This window comes from Poeciliopsis prolifica, unplaced genomic scaffold (assembly GCF_027474105.1).
Source record: "Poeciliopsis prolifica strain line A6 unplaced genomic scaffold, Auburn_PproV2 SCAFFOLD025, whole genome shotgun sequence".
Taxonomy (NCBI): domain Eukaryota; kingdom Metazoa; phylum Chordata; class Actinopteri; order Cyprinodontiformes; family Poeciliidae; genus Poeciliopsis; species Poeciliopsis prolifica.
Genome location: NW_026562400.1, coordinates 7,622,334 through 7,642,703, shown reverse-complemented (window position 1 = coordinate 7,642,703; position 20,370 = coordinate 7,622,334). Strand labels below are relative to the sequence as shown.

At 36.3% G+C, this 20,370-nt stretch overlaps 1 protein-coding gene and 1 pseudogene across 1 annotated transcript; one reads left to right on the top strand and one right to left on the bottom strand.

Annotated features, from left to right (window-relative positions):
* Window positions 1-209: 209 nt before the first annotated feature.
* On the top strand, window positions 210-2,256 carry LOC129370857 (trypsin-like; annotated as a pseudogene).
* Window positions 1,932-19,952, bottom strand: cblc (Cbl proto-oncogene C, E3 ubiquitin protein ligase). The gene is given in 14 exon segments (XM_055047026.1): window positions 1,932-4,394; window positions 5,380-5,438; window positions 6,208-6,236; window positions 6,324-6,449; window positions 7,803-7,985; window positions 10,641-10,772; window positions 10,885-10,972; window positions 11,083-11,220; window positions 11,564-11,685; window positions 12,524-12,637; window positions 12,639-12,681; window positions 12,765-12,786; window positions 12,789-12,910; window positions 19,657-19,952. Coding segments are annotated over 14 exon segments (1,605 nt in total). The 3' UTR covers window positions 1,932-4,263.
* Between the last annotated feature and the right edge of the window lie 418 nt (window positions 19,953-20,370).

Sequence of the window (20,370 nt, the reverse complement as noted above, 5' to 3'; positions counted from 1 at the left end):
TGGAAAAGGCTCAGCACAGCAGGCTAGTGATATATATATGATCCACTGTGGGCCTAGATACCTCCCGATCTCTTAAAACCATGAGACTGCTCTATGTTCTGCTGCTTATTGGAGCGGCTGCTAAATATGCTGAAATACACCCAGAAGGATGGACACAAATACTATGAACACTTTGTTTTGTTTATCCATGAAAGCACGAGACCATATTGTTATATGCACTGTAAAACACAAACGTGTGAGCCGCACTCTCGTCCCTACATGGCGTCCCTTAACTATGGGCCCCACTTCTGTGGAGGAGTGCTCATCAGTACTCAGTGGGTGGTTTCTGTCGCACTCTGCTGGTACAAGTATGCCTGCAAAGATGCAGAATTAATTGCTTTAAATGGTTTGTTCTGTTCTGTCTGGTGCATATTTGAATCCTTGTTCAAATGGCGTTAAATGTAGAGGGCAACTTTAAATCCTTATCAAGATCAAGATGAGAGAAACCAATGGAGAGCGACAGGCTAATAGCCTCCATGCCTCAAAAAGACTATTAAGTGCACATACTATCCAAAACATGGACAAATATTTCAGGAGGCCAACATATCAGTATGACAATATTTTTTACTGGTAAAAAAAACTCCAAAAAACTTCATTATGAGTTTCCATTATCTTTAAGCTTTAATGGCCAACAATAAAATAAATATATGCTTAAAATACAGGAACTACAGCAGAAAATACCTGTTGATACCATTGTACACAGCATTGTATCTGTTATGAAAGTCTTCTCCTGCTTCAAGCTGTGCATGTTTCTTCTGTCAGTCCACATTCGATGCAGATCTTCCTGGACAACATGATGTACGTGTATTTGAGGGAACAGAACAACTCATGAAGACTGACACTATCATCTGGCCCCCAAAGTGAATACACCACCGCCCTCGTCCACAGTCCGTCTCTTCCCTTTGAGCACAAGCTATGCTTCACTGATATCTTGTTTATAGTGAGCTCTTTTTGCATATCAAAAGATAGGATTCAAAATCCAAACCATTGGGGATCATCATCTACCAAGCAGGAATTTTGAATAAGAAAGCTGGAGATAACTTTGAACTAATGCCTGATTTATCTCATCCTGAAGACAAGTTTCATGATACAGCCTTTAAGCCTAATGACCTCACAAATCCAGATTTAAAGAAACAGAATATCAAAAAAAAAAGGCTAAAACAGCACAATGTAACAATAAAAAGGCTTTTTTTATTTCTTCCTTCCATACCAGTGCATAGTGCAAAATACAGCAGCAAGCTTCAGTATCTTTAATTCATGCATGTAATCAGTGCAGACAAGCATTTGAGTTTTAAGTTTTCTCCATGTGTAGCTGTGACTACGAGACTCTGGACTATGACATCCTGCTGATCAAGCTCTTCCATCCAGTGGAGGAAGAGTTGCACCCATCTCACTACCCACCGGCTGTCCAATGGGAGGCCTCCCCTGCTCCATGTCTGGATGGGGGAACACTGCTAAAGATGGTGAAGAAGGTAATTCAAACAGGACATCAACACTGTAAGTGTGTGAATAATTTGGGGTTTCTGAGAGAGTCTCTGTTTCTGTTACAGTAAACATGCCCACCCATCTGCAGTGTTTGGATGTACCCATAGTGGATGATGAGGACTGTGAAAACGCAGTCCTCATCAGTCCTCATGATCACGCGTAGGATGGTGTGTGCTGGTTACATGGATGGAGGCAGAGACGCATGCAAAATGGGTCTTCCAGAACTGAACCACCAGATGTGGATCTGTTTCGGAGCTTCACACTTTTACTCTGTGTATGTGCGTGTGTGTGTGTGTGTGTGTGTGTGTGGGGGTGTGTGTGTGTGTGTGTGTGTGTGTGTGTGTGGGTGTGTGTGTGTGTGTGTGTGGGGGTGTGTGTGTGTGTGGAGGTGTGTGCATGCGTGTGTGTGTGTGTGGAGGTGTGTGCATGCGTGTGTGTATGTGTGTGTGTTTCAGGGTGAGTCTGGCAGCCCTTTGGTGTGTGTTTGACAAGTGCACAGCCTGGTGTCATGGGGTCAAGGCTGCGCTCAGCCCAACTACCCTGGAGTTTATGTTAAACTCCAGAGTAGCAAGTGTCTTCAACTCTTGCTACAAGAGTTGAAGACACTCTTGCAGCAAATCCTTAAAAAATATATATAAATCCTTCTCTCCTCCCAACTGAGTTCACTGACCTTATTTTCACAATTTATGGGTTATTCTAACTTATTCTTGTTCTTCTCTTTCAGGTCTCTGAATTCACTTGAGTTTTTTCTATATGATTTCACACACTTTCTCACATATTTTAAAGGCGATACATATATATCAGGGTTTAAAACACTTTTTCAACAGGAAGTAAATACTAATAAGTCGGAAACAGCTTGAGTGAAACTCAAGCACACGGGAAAAACATAAAGAAAAATCACTAGGTTTTTCTTTCATGTTTAAATGTGGCTAATGGGGGAGGTAGCAATTTTCATCATTTACCCAATGTTTGCTCCTGGCAAGCAATTAGCCTCTTCCAGTGTCTTCATAATTGAATTCATTCATAATTCGAGTCAGTTTTTTTACATCTAGGAGGCTGATTAGATGATTTGATTACAAAGACGATGGTGTACGAGACTACATTGGGAAGTTAGGATGAATTCACCATAGTGATAATGTCAATGTGATTACTGAACAGCAGGTTGCCACAGAGGGATTACTTCCCACTCCTCTTTTTCAGCAAAAGTTCTCATCAGAAGTTTACATTCAGACCATCACTTACACGAAGGTCAAATTAGTTTCTGCCTTTTAATAATTTATTTGGATCATCCTGTTTTTCCTGTGAGCTGATAGTTCAGCTTCCACTTGCAGTGATTTTTAAAACCAAGTATTGTGTACGTAAATTGGAAATTATTTTGGATGTTCTATGATTACTAGGCTTACATAGACATATAGCATTGGTGATATTTGGATTATTGACCCTCAGCGAGTTGTAGAGTAAGTAGACCTGTTTGTAGAAATCAACATGCCATTGGCATAGTTTTACCTAAATGTTCTTACTACTCATTTTAAGAAGAAAAGGGGCTACAACTCCTTTAAATCAGTTGGATTACTAGCAAATACCCTGCTTTGACTACGAACCATAAATGAGCAATAGTGTTCAGTTTTTGGCCAGTCCAGAAGTTTAAGATTAGACAATCTTAGTCATTTAAAAAACAGTTTTGATGCTAGTAATCATCACTCCGTGGTGACCAAGTTTAACTAACTGTATGAAAAGCTGGAGGTAGCTTTCATCATTTCACCTGCTGTGCGCAAAGCGCTCAGTACCAACCTTCAACATAATACTGCCACCACCGTGGTTGACAGGGGTAGAAGTATTCTTACATTTAATGGCCTCATTTTTACTCCTCTAAGTATTCTTAGTCATACTGTGAAATTGGTTTGTCTTTGTCTTATCCTTGTTGGCAGCTTAAAATTTCAGTCTTCAAGTCTTTTTTGACACCGTCTCATTCCACGGTATTGTTAAGCTCCTTTGTCATCATCTCTAAATTCATGATAGCCTTGGGTTTTTAAACGTTTGTCATCAGCCTGAATGTGTGTTTTAGTCAGATTTGAACTCCACAACAGTTGTCACAATACCAATTGTGCAATGGATACCCTACGCTAACATTAAGCTTCTGTGGCAGCGGAAAAAATAATTTAAATAAAAGGACACTGATTAATTACTCAATTCTACCCACTAAATCAACCAAATGAAATTAGCGGTTTCATATTTTAAATAAAGAGTGATCAAATATCCAGTGAGCATTTTGCCATGACCTTACAGCCAGCTAAAAAAACCAAAAATGATAGATTCTTTGCAACTTGCTAGTGGACATAAAAATAGAGGGAGTGTATGTGAATATTTCAGCCTTCTTATATCTGCTTGACATTGAGTGGAAAATAAATAATCCAAAAATAAATCAAAACTTGTGCGTCTACTTCTTGCTTCAAAAAAAGACTACAGCTGTGTGGTGTGTTATCAGTCCACCAGAAAATAAATAATTTAAGCAAATAAGGAAAAACCCACAATGAAAATCATATTCCTGTTGATGAAGAGTTGATGTAAACTTCTGATCAGAACTATTTGCAGCAGGCATGACCATTCAGACATGGGATACAATGACCTCTTTTTTCTTACATTCACTTAAGTCTTATTATGTAAAAGTTATCTCAGATCCCCGTTGCTTCTTTGTTAAACATTTCCCAGACTTCAGATGTTGCCATTCTGTTTGTTCAGTCAAGAGGACATAGTTCTTGTTATTTCTCCCAAGCCAGTTTTGTCTTTTCTGAGTCTTGCTGCACCTCTCTCTATCTCTTTACGTCTTCTCCCTTGGACTGGACTGGAAGGTTCGGCCCATGCTGCTGCACCTACAAACAACCACAAAAAAGAGTAGGAGTGTACCAGCCTCATAAGTAGCACAGCTGTCTAATTTTTTTTTTCCATTTCACTATGTTCAAAACATTTCATCTTTACTTATGTGTATTTTTGTTTCCTCCTCAAATTTTGGCTTTGAACCAATCAATTCTGGCATGACACTGCTGATTGATTTCAGTTGGAACAACAGTATGTAGTTCTTCTCATCTGTTTAATAAAATAAAATTTTTTGCATTTTAGGTGAAAGAACATTTACTTGGAAAATAGCCACTTGTATCATATGAGGAAGACCAAATACAATGTGCTGTAATTTCAGCAGAAATGGTCTGCTGCACTTCCTGGATTAACACCAAACCCTCCGACTGAAACAGGAAGTGGTTAAACCAGTGTTTTACCAGAAGATGGCACAAACTTAATTTAGACCTTGCAGACTTGATTCTAAGACACAATTAGATATGGACTGTACGAATCATTAATTACATTTTATGGATATTTGCATTAATCCATTTGTTGTTCAAAATAACAACCAACCAAAAAACATGTCATAAAAATCAAAAAAGACACGGTAAGCAAATAATTTTAAGTCATTTGAGCAGGTTTTCTGCTATGGTTTTCTGCTTCTTCTTGAATTGTTTTCCACTTTCCACTAAACTTTACCTTGAATAAATGTCACCTAGTTGACATGTTAGTTGTCACAATAAACAACCTCACTAACTAACATCATTAACACTGACTTTTATTTAATGATCCAAATACATACAATCAGCAGGAATCATGACTGTTAGCACTATCAATTACTTAATGAGTAGAGTATATGTTTTCTGTCAAAACAGTGATGGATCTGGTTTTAGATGTTGGAATGTTATTACTTTTGAACTGTGTTTGAAAATTCAATTCCATATCTTTGGTTTAAAATATTACGTTGTACATAATTTTGCACTGTGGATTCACGTTTGATGGATCAAGGTCATCACTTACAGTCTGTAGCCTTTTGGGAGGAAGAAGAAGAAGAATTTGCTTCGCTGAAGAATGCCGAACTGTTTGAAAAGGAATTCAAATGGAAAATTAATCCAGATGAAAATATTTGCAAATAATAATTACAAACAATTGAAATTATATTCAATATCAAGAATATTACAGAGCTTATTAAGTAGAAAGAAAACTTTGCTGTTTTTCTAACAAATTTTTAAGATTATTTAAGTCATTTGTGTAAAAATGGTGTACTTATTCTTATTTATGAATAATGTTTGAGATTATTTTTTACATTTTATCTTTTTTTTTTTTGCATTTCTGAAAGTGAAAACAGTTTCATCCGTATGATGACCGCATTGAAGGTACATTGTTTTGCTGAATGTAAACTTATTAGCAGTATGAACTGAGATGGAATCTCATTTTCATTCAAGGGCAGAAGCTGTACAAGACCAGAAAACAGACAGATGCAAAACGTGACGACAAAAACAAGAATGAAAAGCATGAAAAATGTGCCACATTTTTCATTTTTAGCTAGATTGGTTTATTTATCTTAAATTTCTTCCTTAAAAGTCAAAATTCTCTAATGATTGCAAATAGTCTTTAGAATATTTACTTGTGCAGCCAAATTGAAACAAGCAAAAAAATAAAAAATAAAAATCAAAGCAACTGCTGTCAAAATCTGCTGAGCTATTTTACTGTGCTTATTGGATTTGTTTTTGTGTTTTTTTGTCTTTTACCAACTTACTGTAAATCAAAACATAAGAGTAAATTACAAGAACTACATGTTTAAGTGTTACATCTCTGTATCTGCTCTATACATAAGCAGTGCCCTACCTGTTCGCCTCTGGTCTCTCAGATGCCGCCTGCAGAAAAAGGAAAATTGGGTCATAAAGATTGTATCAGTTTATCGCATCAATAATCTATAACAGCGAGTAAATGAGCAAACTTACATCATAAGATTGAGAGTGTCTGCTTAACAGCTTAGGAGACGGGCAGTCTGCGGTAGCAGAGTTTTTCGGGGGTATAGGTGGAGCTCTGAGGTGAGAACTGTTGATATGGGAGTCCAAACTTGAGAACTGTGAAAAAGTTATGTTATTAGTCAGTGGAGAACCTTTCTCCCCGTTAAGAAGTGCTGAATCGTGTTTTAAATGAAGTCTCCTTGATGTTGATAAGCATCGACTCATACATAAAACTGGTTAGCAGATCAGAGCAAATTATCAGAAACAAGGCGGTAGAAGTACAGACACTTTCTAAAAATGTGCGGTACTCAGATTTTATGTGAGCCAAAAAAAGTGAAGTCTAAGTTAATTTTAAAAAGACATTTAATTTAGGTTTCGTTTGGATTATCAAAGTATTTGGGATTTTAACTGAATTAGGAATGTGTCCCACATAAAGACACTGCAACATTGCATACAAATAAAAATTTTATTCGATAAATACTTCTTGAGTGAACTTCATAAAGTCTATATTTTTTTTATTAGGATTTGATTATTTGTCACATATTGCCATTCCATGGAGTCTGCTACTCAACCAGACCTATGCATAATATTACAATGTCAAACACCACAAATCCTTGTAAGGTCATAACAAATGATATACATACATGCTGTGCTGTAAAAAAAAAAAAAATTGGCATTTGCAGTTTCTTTGTTTTTGCTTATTGCCATATAAAACAAGCAAATTCTTATTTTGAGAAATCATTTTCATTTATCAAGAAAAAATGTATTAAACCTATGCATGAAAATAGAATCACAGATTCACTTTAATTGACAGCATTATTTTCTCAATTTTCATTCATTTTCACACCCAATAAGAGACAGACGGGAAAAAACACAAATGCTGACGTCTACCAAAGACCATCCTGAAGATTAGTTCTGAGCAAATTCTGTGGACTGATGGGATAAAAGTGGGACTTTGTGCAAGGTGTTCATCCTTATACATTTGGCATAAAATTAAGACAGCATTTCAAAATTAGAATATTATTGTGACAGCAAAACATGGTGGGGGTAGTGTGATACTCCGGGGTTTCTTTTCTGCTTCAGGGCCGATATTACTTTCTGTATTTAACTAAACTTTTTATTATGCCTTAGGTTCAGAACAATTAAAGAGGCTCAGCTGAGATTTGTTCTTTTTAATGCTGGGTGGCTATTTTCTGTTATTAAATTAAGTCAGAATTTGAAACTAAATTTTGTATTTTCTATGATTATCTTAAATGATCTGAAACATTTAAGAGTGACAAAAAACAAACAGAGAAGAAATCTGTAAAGGTGCAAGCACTTTTTCACAGTATTGATAATTATAAAAGCAATAACATTAATTTAACTTACAGTAATACAAACAATTAATTGTTCATATTTCTTTATCTTGAACAAACTTGATAGTGTAGCTAAAATAGACAAAATGAAAAACAGATTTTATTATTCACACACCTTCCGGAGGGCAGCCATTTCCTTTACCACCACCTCAATGTCCTCATGATCCTCCTCGCCGTCATCATCATCGTCTTCATCATCTCCCCACTTATGGCTGACTTTCAGGTAGGGCTCCACGAGGACGGACTCGGTTCCTTGGATGTCGCAGCGGCAGTATGGGCAGGTGTGGCCGGCTGACTTCTGCTAAATTGTGATCACGAACCCAACACAGGTAAAGATACAGAAAGACGATTGACAAGTAGCAATCTACTGTCAGTACAAGCGCAGATCTTTTTGAACTATGTGTAGTGGAAAGAGTTGAACTTAGCTTCAAAGAAAGTGTTTTTAAAAGTGCTAGAGAATAGCAACAGTTTCAACAGAAACTTTCGATTGAGGTTTTCCATTTTGTTGCCAGATGGGGAGATGAATGTCTTGTGTTTTGACTGTAAGATCCAGCAATAGCTTTAAATCATGTCTGGTAAGAGACTGTGCTCTGAATCCCTTGGCAACCAGATCCTGCTGTCAATCAGTACTGAAAAACTGCAATCCAAAAAAAAAAAAAAGGAATTCTTCCATTGACGTCTCACAAAGATGAGTCTTCTCCTGTTTTCTTTTGTTTTTTTTCTCTTCTTCCAATTAATCTCTCGTGTGCTCTTACATACACACATGCACACAAGTGCGTTGACTTTCACTTAAAGTCAGTGTGACTGAAGAGGATGTGAAGGTGATCTCACACAGGAAATTCTGAGCCAAATGTCAGGACATAGCCCCTTCATTTCTGAAAGAACTATGCCTCTACACATAAGATAGAGGGGCTGATCGTTGATTGAAATGCTTACAAAGCAAGATAACATGATTTTACAATAGCAACTATATAAACTATATACAATAAACATAAGGTTGAGCCGCTACAGGCGCTAATAGAGTTGCTGTTAGACTGGATTAACTAAAGGTACATTCCTTTCTGTTTTGATCAGTTGTTTTACTTTCAGATATCCGGGTTAGTTCAGTATGTGGCAAAGGTTCTTTGTTAAAACTTCCAAATTCTCCGATAGGTTACGCAAGTAAAAAAAAAAAAAAAAGCATTTTTACAGTCCTTGTTGATCTCATGAAAATCTTTAATGAATCTCATATTTCACAGTTTTCTGAGAACTTCAGTTTAGGTTGCTGTGCAATCAAAACTTAAACTGAATTTCTCAGTTAAGAGGAAAGGATAATTTGTTTATCTGCAAAAAATCAGTTATTCTGTTCAACTCCTTCACTAGAATCAATCTAGTGTACCAGATTGGGGTTTTCTAAGTAATATAATATGTATGACTGTTCATGCAACAGTAAGAATTCATAGACTCATTCATAACAAGCATGCAGCATATAATCTCCTAGATAATAACCACTCAAATGCAAATTTACATATTTTAAAATTAATGTACAAAAATCTTTTGGTGCTTTTAAAATGTTTTTTTTTTTTTTTTGCATTAAACATGTTAGGTTTAAAATAAGTCACGTATACGTCCATCTATATTTTGCACCCCAGGCAGAAATGTGTACAGCAAAGTTAGAGTTTAGGTTTTTTTTTGGACGAAAAGTTTTATTAGTGTTTTAATCTAAGGATTGGGAAGCCCATTAAAATAATTTACAATTTTTTGCATTTATTCCTTATTAACATTTATATATTTTGATACATTTAGTTTTTTAAAGTTAGAGCAAACAGAGTCCTGTGCTCTCTCTTAATGCTCCATTTCTTTCAGCTCATCCCTGAGGTTTCCTATAAGATTTATTTACTGCGACTGATTCAGCCACTGAAGAGGATCAACTTTGTGTCTCATGAAACAAACAAGGCACTTTTTACACTCTACCTTCGTTTTACCCGAGACCCACCCAATGTGTTCGTCTTTGACAACCCCAATCTTAGTCTCGTCTGATGACAGCACACAGTCAGCATAACGCCTAAACAACGAGTCAGCATAATGGTTTCAGTAATTGTGAAGGACGACGTGTAATTTATTGTACTTTCTGGATGGCAAATTTTGGGAATATTGCATACTGCCATCTAGGTTATAAAAATATCTTGAACCAAAACATGCAATGTATTAGAAAAATATATAAGTGACTTGTAAAAGTAGGCAATTACTTAAACAAGTATGAGTCTTGTGCTTTCTGAGCTATGTGTTATCTAAGGAGATCAACGATGTGTTTGTCAAAAGGAAAGAGACACCATTTCTCTTTGCTGTCTGTAAAATCCATTTTTACAGACATCTAAATGTTCTATCTAAATGTTTAGCATTAAGACAGAATACACAGAGCCAATTTGATAGTTATTCCTTAAAAGATCAATTACATGGTTCATATTAATAAGGTTTGAGAGTAAATGATCTTCTATGTGAAACAAAATAGGGTTTAGGAATGACTACATTGATCAAAAGAGTGAATGTATTTAATGAAACATAATTAATAAATGTTCTGAGAAGTTACATATGTTATCCATGCTTTCTTCTGCAGTTTAAAGTTTTAGATTATCTACAATTAAAATTACATTACACTAAAGTAGTCACTTCCTGGCAATTCAACATTTAAATAAAGTGTTTGCATAGAGAACACAAATGATATTTTGACCTTAACCCCAAACCACATTCAAATAACCAGCATTGTCACAGTGCAATGATAATAAAACCAAATATCAACCCATAAATACAAAAATAAACCTGATCACACAATCTGGTCTGCTTCTCTTCACTGAGCATGCATGAGAGTACTGTAGAAGTCTGTGGGGATGTTTATGATTCAGCTCCAGCTCAGTCTGCAAATCTGAAAACCGATCAGCATTGGGATCTTTTTCTAAATGCATGGGATTCCTACCTGCCACCCCGTGAGACAAGGCTGGCACAGAAGATGTCCACAGGGCTGAATCCGAATGTCCTTATCCCTCTCTGCACAGATCTTACACAGCTGGAAAGTGCTTCCAATCTCACAGTACATCTCGTACTGCTCCTGTCGATGGTTGATTGGTTAAAGGAATAAAACAGTGCAGATTATCAATAAGGTTTAATCATAAAAATGAAGATTCTCTTTTAAATACATGCAAACATATGTGTTAACTTACTTCGGTAACTTTGACTTTGTCTCTGCCGGTCGGTTCACACAAGCTTGTCAGGTCAGGGTTCATGTCACGGCCATCTGGGTACAAATAGCTGCAGATACAAGGACAGAAAGTTCTTAAAAGTTGCTTAAACTGAGGGGGAAAAAAATAAGACATATGCGTGTACGCGTGTGCATGCTGTGTCTGCATGTTTGTGCTGACCAGCCCTCCTTGAAGCCCTGGATGAGTGCCTGGTATAGAGGCTTGTTCTGTGGAATAGTCTGGATGATGTTGCCTTCAGGGGTCACATGACCAATGGCCCACTGACCCATTCTGGTGCAGCTCAGACGAAAGATGAAGCTGGAAATGTTTAATGATATAAAGGAAAAATATATTGTGCATCATTTTTGTCACTGTACTTATGGTTAGTAAAATATATTGATGCCTATTTCTAATCTGAGCCGCAAACTTTTTCTGTTCATGTTTCATACAAAGAAATGTGAAGAGTGAGTGCTCTTCACTATTACATCTAAACTGACACATAGTTTCTTGATTTTGTTATTTTTACCTAATTTTCAGACTTTTAAATACTAATTCTGATATTTTATAAAACACTTAACGTGATTACACATTTAATATTGAATAGCAACTGGCATCGCTCTTTAACAAAAGAGCATAAGCATAATATTGCGCTTGTGCTTACCTCCCAGGTCTGTGCAGGTAGTGTTCGAGCCGATCTACAACTTGGTCATAAGTAAGAAAGGCCATGTATCCTGGGTGTGTCACAGCAAGCTGGTTCCAGTTTCTTATAAGTGATTTCCAAGGCTAAAAGAGGAAGAACAGTAAATTGATAAGTCATTTTCGAAGACATCACAAAAACATTTTTTACAGTTTACTTTTGTGTTTATTAAAATGTGTTGTACTGTTGTAATTTCAATAAGCCAGCTGAGTGACTGTATCGTTGTCTTTCTCGACAATAATTTATGTGGACCCCTTGTATTTGTTGTTTACAACCAAAAATTTTGCGAATGCGCACAATGCGAAAGGGCAAAAAGACAATTAGTCAACATACTATCTATAAAGTGTTCTGTCACAGTGGAACGTCGACGTTAAAAAATGAAACTTGGAGATCAAGGTATTATTAATTCAATGCAGTGCACCACAGCAAAGGGAAAATTAACAGAAAAATTGTTGAAGAATCACTCAACTATTTTTTCTGTGTTGGTACACACCCTGCAACTGACAATAATTCAACACCAAAATACACTCATTTCCCACTCAAAGAACAAAACATTGTGATATTATATCAGGTCATTATGATATTAATTTTTCAATGCTTGATGTTTATTTTGTGTTTATTAATAATAATAATAATAATAATAATAATAATAATAATAATAATAATAATAATATAATAATAATAATAATAATAATAACTGAACACCAAATTCTTCATCACATCTACATGTTACGGTTGTCACAGCACAGCGTCCCTTTTTCTAATATTTCAGGTGTACATTTAATGTTTTCCTCCAGAAGGTAGTTGGGGGGTGAGATCTTGCTCACATGACATCACACAGGGATTACACATATTTATTACAATTTGTTTTATGTTTTATTGATGTATCGAAGTTCTTACTTTTCCTGGAAATTGTTTACTTACCTGGAACAGCAGAGTGAAAATATCAAACTCAAACACTGAGATGTTATCATTACAGGTAAGATCAATTGTTGACTTTAGTGCCATGGCCTCCATCCCTTCCTCAAATGGATGTGCGTTTTTTCAACTGTTCTTTGAATTTTCTCCATGGCACGATGCACCTATCAGAGCACAACAATATTACATGAAACAAATGCAACATTAAGCTTGTACTACAGATATAGTAAAAAAGTACTAAACTTACATAGTTCCAAAATATTTCCTCAGAATTGATCTGCTTCAACCTTCGACACATTGTAGGTGTCACCCTGAAAATATCCCCCTGGAAACATAGCCTTGAGCTCCCACAGCATGTGACTGAACAGCAAGGACAGTTTGGTCAAATTCCTCCTGACAATTAAAGACACAGTGAACTTTCAGAGGCAGGAACAGAACAAAATAGCTCTGAGTAAAAAAAAAAAAAAGTAAGATATATCTTTGCATTACTAGAAAATATAAACTTCCAGTTGATTTTTTTCCCACAGTTTTCTTTGGAGAACATCAGTGAACTAACAGACCAAGATCAAAACCCAATCCAAGCTGTGAACATCTCACAGAGTTCTGTTCAATCCACCATCTGAAAAGCAACGTCTGTGGAGAATATATCTACAGCATACTTACTAGAATGCATACATGTGGCCTTTATGGTGTTGCACGATAAAAGCCATTGTTGACAAAAAATCTGCAAGACATCCCATTTAGAATTTAAAACAAGCCTAATAAGAGGCTCAAGACTATGAAGAAGATGTTCTGGTCATATGACCATCGTAAAGATGTATTTGCGGTGGAAACTAACACATCACCTCACCCTGAACAACTCATGAACCAAGGTGTGGCATCATGTTGTGGATGTGCTTCTTTCCTACAGGGATGAAGAAGCTGGTCATAATAGATCAGAAGATGGACTGTTGGAGCTAAATAAAGGACAATACTAAAACAAGTTTTCAGCCTTCACCACAGAAAACCTGTCAGGCTGCATAAGACTTGAGACTGGATTAAAGGCTTACCTTCTAGGCACAACAACAACCCTAACATACAGCCATAGATGCTTTGAAATCAAAATGACATGTTTAGAATGGCCACTTAAAATCCAGACCTAAATTCAACTGAAAATGCCTCATGGGACAGAAAAATGGGAAAAGCAAATTATACAATAATTCTCATTTAGACTACAAAACTGGTAGAGATGTACCACAAAAGATTTGTAGGTCAGGGTGGTTTGATTTACTTTTGACTCCACTGAGCTAATTGCAAACACATGCACACAGACTTTAGTTTATAAAACAAGAAAACGTATTATTAAAAGTGTATTTTTTTCCACGTCATGTTTTACACAGCTTTGTGTTGGTATACCACAAGAAATGCAAATATCTGGAGAAATTTGTTATGGCAATGTGAGAAAATACAAAAAGAAAAAAAAATGTTCAGGTGGCTTAAAATTAGATCAATGTCTATATTTGTTACCTTGTAATAATTTCAAGTTTTCCCAGTCGCTCATATTTAGTGCATACATACGACCTTGCTGTGACTTAACACCTTGTTGTGCAGTCAGTCAGTGTCGGGCAGCAGTTTTATCAAAGCATTGCTGGTATTTTCCATAGACACACACACACGCACACACACACAGGTAAACACATAACAAGTAGTCCAGCTTGCAAACAGGATGCTGGCTTCTGCAAGCTCGTCTGTAAATACCACAAAATGTTCCATTGGCCAGTGTGTCACTTCAGACCTCTTACAAGAGGTCTCACTTTACTTTTTTAATGAGTTCTTTTGCTTTTGCTGGTGTATTTTTCCACTTTTTCTCATGCATGTAACTTTTGTGCACTGCATGATGTCAAACCTTAAAAAGTGCATCGAAAATCACTATTTTAACACCTGCAACAGATACTCTTTAGCAACACCTCTGCGTGACGTGAAATAATTTTTAGGAAACACAATAAAATAATATAATGCAAAGTTAGGCTATTTTCCATTTCCAATGGACATATGTTACAAAAATGAACTGATTGAAATGAATCTCAATAAAGTTTTCACAGATCTGTCCAAGGTTCAGAAATTTTGAACATGTTTAACAAGTGGTGGTGAACTTTTAACTGAATGAGAAAAGGACAACCTCTGCTGAGTGTTAGAAAGAGAGGAGTAGTAGAGGTGGGGGTGGGAGGAAATGCATAAGCCACATCTCTCACCATGGCTGAGCCCATGTGTTTAAAAATACATTTCAAAGGACATCGACCCTGTGGTAAAATTTACAGTAACAACAAACATGATCTTTTTGTGGACTACAGCGTATCCCACCTCTGCCTGGTCACAGTTTTAAGGCTATTCTCTTAAAAAAAAAAAACGCTTTAACTTTTACAGAGAAGCAATCAAAAAAAGCATAGCAAGGAGTGCATATTGCAATGCTTTTCAACCAGTTTCAACTTCATCATCTCCACCAGGTCTCATGTTAGTTTTTCTAAGACGTCTGATGTCCTCCACCATATCTGGTCACGTAGTTTAGGTATGTCCAACTTTTTCCTACTTTTTTAACTAATTCTTTAAAAACTATATGAAATAAGATACATAGTACAACAGCTTACTGGTAACAGTAGTTGTGTAGCGATCTGGAAATTATGGACTTGAGTCCAGATTTGTCCCGTCACATGTCAATGTGCCCCTGGGGGAAAACAATTAGTCAAGTTGCTCCCTGACTGCATATTGGTGGATGAATGTTTGCAGGAGACAGGATGAATGTGGCTCGACAGTAAAAGGGTCATTTTACCAGATCCCTTGTTAGTAATGTTTGTTCCAATTAATGAATCTGGTGCACTTAAGGAATATAGTATTATTGGGGTGAAGTTTATCACTTTTACTGCACACCGATCAGGCTTTCACTACTGGAGATAAACCTAACCTCATCTAATGCCATGGTGCTTGGAAATATCAGGAAAAACTAAAACGGAAAAAGTTCTGATATGTACAGCACAACACCACTGCATGCGTCTGTTCACCTTTATTTATTTATTTTTTCTCTATTTACTAGTTTAAGTATATGCACACTCGGGCTCCTGCAGTGGCACTGGGGTAGAGCGGACAGCCCACGTGACGTACGGGGGCCTTTAATTCTCGATACGGCCGATGCGGGTCCGAGTCCCAGCCCAATGACCTTTCCTTCCTCCACTCTCACAACTCATTTTCCTGTCTGACCACTTTTAATTAAAGGCCAGTGTAGCAAATAAAGCCTTAAAAAATATATGCACACTCTACCCAAAGAGGATTGCGCCATTACTTTGTGTTTGAACGTAATTGCGCATATGAAGCACAATATAATTCTTTTCTTTTCTTTTGGATCCTTCTAGTTTAAGTTACAACTTGTGTCTGTACATCCGATGCTGTTGCCTCATAACTTGTTTAAAATGAAATAAGCACAGAGGGGTTTATGTACTGTTATCATTCAAATATTAATATTCATTCTTTTGGAAATTATGTTATTTTTGTTATTTGCCTCTGTTAAAGGTTTCCTTTTAATTTAAAACTCAATATTTAGCAAGAAAGTTGATCTTGTTCTTATTTTTCCCCTTGACATTTCAGTCTGTGGACTCAGTTGATTTTTCATCGTTTCCGTCAACTTAAAATTGCTGACCTGTTTCCTAAAATCTAAGTAGGTTTTAGGTCTTAAATCGGCATGACTTAAAGGCTGTGGAGAGATGCAAACCCATTTAGAGAAGCACTTCTTACTTACAAACTACTTTTTGCATTTAATTTACACGATCTAGAATCGTTATTCTAGATTAATTTCAAAGTACGTTTGCGTTCAAATGTACTTTGAAATTAATCTTTTTAGAATGTCACATGTGGTTGTTACTATTTAAAACATTTATTTATTTATTTTTAACAAATATGTAATGGATTTTGATGAAAAAGGAAAATATATGTCCCTAAATATTTTTTTACCAAAAATTAAAAGGCTGTAATGTGTTTTTCTGTAGTATTTCTCCTTTATTTTTCTTTTTTGGTTGATAACTAAATAAAGGTATTTAATATATGTTGGTCCAATTTCCTCTACCGAAACCATGCATGCAGTATGAGACCCATAAAAATTAATTTTGTAAGAGACATTGTTTATATTTGCATGTCTTTTAAAATTTCTGAGAGAGGAGACAAAGGCAACATTGTCTTGCAAACAATTATGTAAAAAGCGCTGCACCTTCTGAAGTGTGTTTCTGCCTCCTTCACCGTCAGCCAGATCTCAGTTCTGCTTCAGGCCTCGTTTGACATCCGACTGCGTTATTCTAAAACTAAAGATTCAATTTTACATAAAGACAGAGAATTTGCTCACAAGGCCGCAACAAAGAGCATGTTGGAGGGAGGCATTTTTTAAACAGAGAAGATGATATTCATGCACTCTGACATGTGAACCACAACACACGTAACAGTATTGGGAACTTCTTACTTGACTGCCCATGCAGATCTGCTTTGGTAAGAGACCCATCTGTTGTGCAAAGAGATTCAAAAAGATGGCTTACCTAACTTTCAGATTTTGCTGAAAGATATTCTCTAGTTGTATATGTATACAGATTCATCTAAATGAATTAGCATATAAGTAAAAAACGCCAATTTATTAAAAAAACAAAAGTCTAGTTAAAAAGTGAATTGAGTTACATCAATTCTTTTCAATGAGCATGACATGTTTCAAGCATTTTTTTTTTTTTTTGGCGACCTTCAGCAAATAAAACCATACCTTTCTCAGTTTCTCAGAATGTTTGAATTGCACTTAAGACAAAAAAGAAAGAAAAAAAAATTCATACAGAGATGGTTATGATGTAGTCTACAAAATCCAGAGGAAGATCTATTTAACAGTTTTCCATCATGCTCCTTAAGGAGGGGTGGCCACAAAAAATCATTGCTGAAGAAGCTGACTGTAGGGTGCTATATCCTAGTATATTAAGCAAAAGTTAAGTGGAAGGAAAAAGTATGATAGAAGGTGAACATGCAAACAGTCATATCCAAATTGGAAAATTAGCCAATTTGGGTTAAATTCACAAAGCATTGCCTCAGGCTGGAGTCAGCACATTAGGAGCTTCATACAGAAGGACCAGGACATGGTTTTCATTTTACGCATTTTTTATTTGCGTAAGATAAAAACCTGAGGTTCATTTTTTCTGAATGTGCTGTAAATGAACTCTCTTGTTTAAAGTGATCAGAAAATGTAACTTTGTTACCAGAGTAAACTGAACGGGAACAGTTTTTTTGTACTTTATGTTCTTTGTATGATCCAAGTTGAGAATGGTGTCAGGAAAAGTGTCTTACATGGCTTAGAAGAAAAGACTGAAGTACTGCTTAGCGGTTGAAAGCATTCTTGTCATATAAAAATAAAAATAACATTTGATGTCCAGAATAAAGTTTCCACAATCAATGATGATTTAGGAATGATTTAGTCTGATGCAGTAATTCATCTGACAAAAGTAAAATACTCTCCTGTGTCCGGACACACTTTTCAGAATGCCGGCAGCTCGATATTAAAAATCCCGTCATTAAAATTTACTGCATGTTATTTTAATATTTTCAAAACAACCTAATTCTATATTTTTTTAAAGAGCATAATTATAAATAATGAAAAGAAATAAACATTTCAGTTATATCAATAAGTCTTCATTTTGTCAGAATTTCACTTTTCTTAAATTTATCAATCTGAACAAAGTAACTTGTGATAATAATCTAATTTTTTGCAATATATCTGCATATTTAATCTCTGAATGTATTGAGAATATGGTAGAACCTGCATAACTCCACTCCCAGACCATCCAGTAACTGGATTCTGTTTTTGTTCTGTACTATTGTTGAGCTCTCCAAACTTGATCGGCATTAAGTTTTGATACTTCATTTTATCGCTCATTACTGATACGAGCAAAATGTACTGTTTGACTTTCAGATAAGTTTTTTTCCTAACGGACATCTACAAATACTAGAGGTTAATTAGGTCCTTAATTGTTGCCTCAGTGATAAAAGGAAGGCTATAGAGAGAAAAAACTCAATTTAAACGCCCACTTCCACTAACTAGCATTTGTAATCAATAGAAGTGCTTTACTGATATGCATCTCAAAAGAAAAAAACTGGACAAGTTAGATTTGGGTCTTGTCAGAAAACATTTGAATGAAACATAACACAGAGGTAAATATGTCCTTCTTCCTGCTGAGCTTGTTCAGTCTACTTGGGGATAAACAGACAATTTGTTTGTTTGCAAGCTATTTCCCGCACTTTCTTTCTCAAGCGGTTCAAATTCAAAGGAAATTCTTGTTGCTGTTGCTTTTTCAAGTTTCCTATTAGCATTACAAAGATGCAGGTTGTGGCCCTTTTTCCACAATCATCATTAGTATTCCTAGCAGGAGAAGGCAGCCCAGCCTCCAAGAAAGCTTCACTTAGCTGTTTGAATGTAACCACTTAAAGAGAACTGCTTACAGTTATCTCGTCACTTTATGACAACAGTAAGTTCTATATTAAGACTCCGGGAAACAGTGAGTTCAGTTTATTGTGGGTTTTATTAGTGTTATTAAACTTCCTTAGGGCTGATTAAAAATGTTATCTTGAAAGTTAAGTATAATTTTAAATGCCTTTTTATGTTTAGGCATAAACTCGCACTGTGTAATAAAAGCACCAGCCCAATTTAGCAGCGTTGGAAATTATAAATACAAGAACAGAAAAGGAAATTAGTTTTAAATAGTCTGGATGGGAAGGAAATAAATATTAAGTATGTAAGTGAGATGGGTTTCTATCAAATTCCTGTTTAGTTATTTGTGATATAACTGGTTTGTTTGTTTCTGAATGGAATGTGGATGGACAAAACACGTAATAAGCGAATCGCAAAGGTTTACTTAGAGCTGGAGGCAGCTGTCATTAAAATTATAGAGAAAAATTCTCACATGGCCAATTTATGAAAAAAGGTGTCTCATTATGTAAAGTTACCTTTGCAGTCATATTTAAATAGTTTTTTTTCCAATATTTTTCCTAATGCAGGCAATTCTGAATGAAATTTATTTGGAGCAAGAATTTTTAATTAAGATATTTGTTCAGGGTAAGCCAAACTCTGAGTTTCAAAATTATGGAAGTATTATTACCTGTAGCTGGATGTCTCATCAAATATCTTCTCTCGGCCTTCTTTGAAAAGCAGTATGGCCCGGTCCGTCTTATCCAGCAGGTTTCTGATATGGATTCTCATGTATCTTGCCTCGTCCCCTCGTGGAGCCAGGCCTCCTCCTGCCCTGACATCTTGATAAGGCAGCCAGACCTGCGTGACCAAAGTCAAAGTCTCTCGAACCAGATCAGGCAGAAACGGTGGACTGTTCCTCAGGCTGAGGCGGGGATTCGTACACAGCTCCGAAAGCCTTCCGAGACTTTTGATGGACTTGTCCATCAGTCGTAGGTCTTCACCAGTCAGGGGTTTACAGCTCATTCTGGTGCTTCGTGAGGCTCCTGGACCAACTTCTGCCATAAAGATCCTGGTTGTGTATTTGAAAGTGAAGTGAAGCAAAAAGTACCTCAAACGTCCGTGTTTCAGTATGTGTCTGCATAGGAGGGCGTTTAACCAGATTATATTAAACTGTCATGAGATGTCAAAGTTCAGTTTTGAATGCATGAGAACTGATAAGTAGAACATGGGTGGAGCTGAAGCTTAAATGGTTCAGGTTTCTGATTGATCACACTGGCACTCGCAGTCAGTCCAATAATATTTGAGAGTCCTCAAGTAGATCTGAGAACGCCGCATCCTATCCTCTTCAAACAGCATCCGGTGTTGTTCCACCTAACACACAACCCATATCACACATCACACT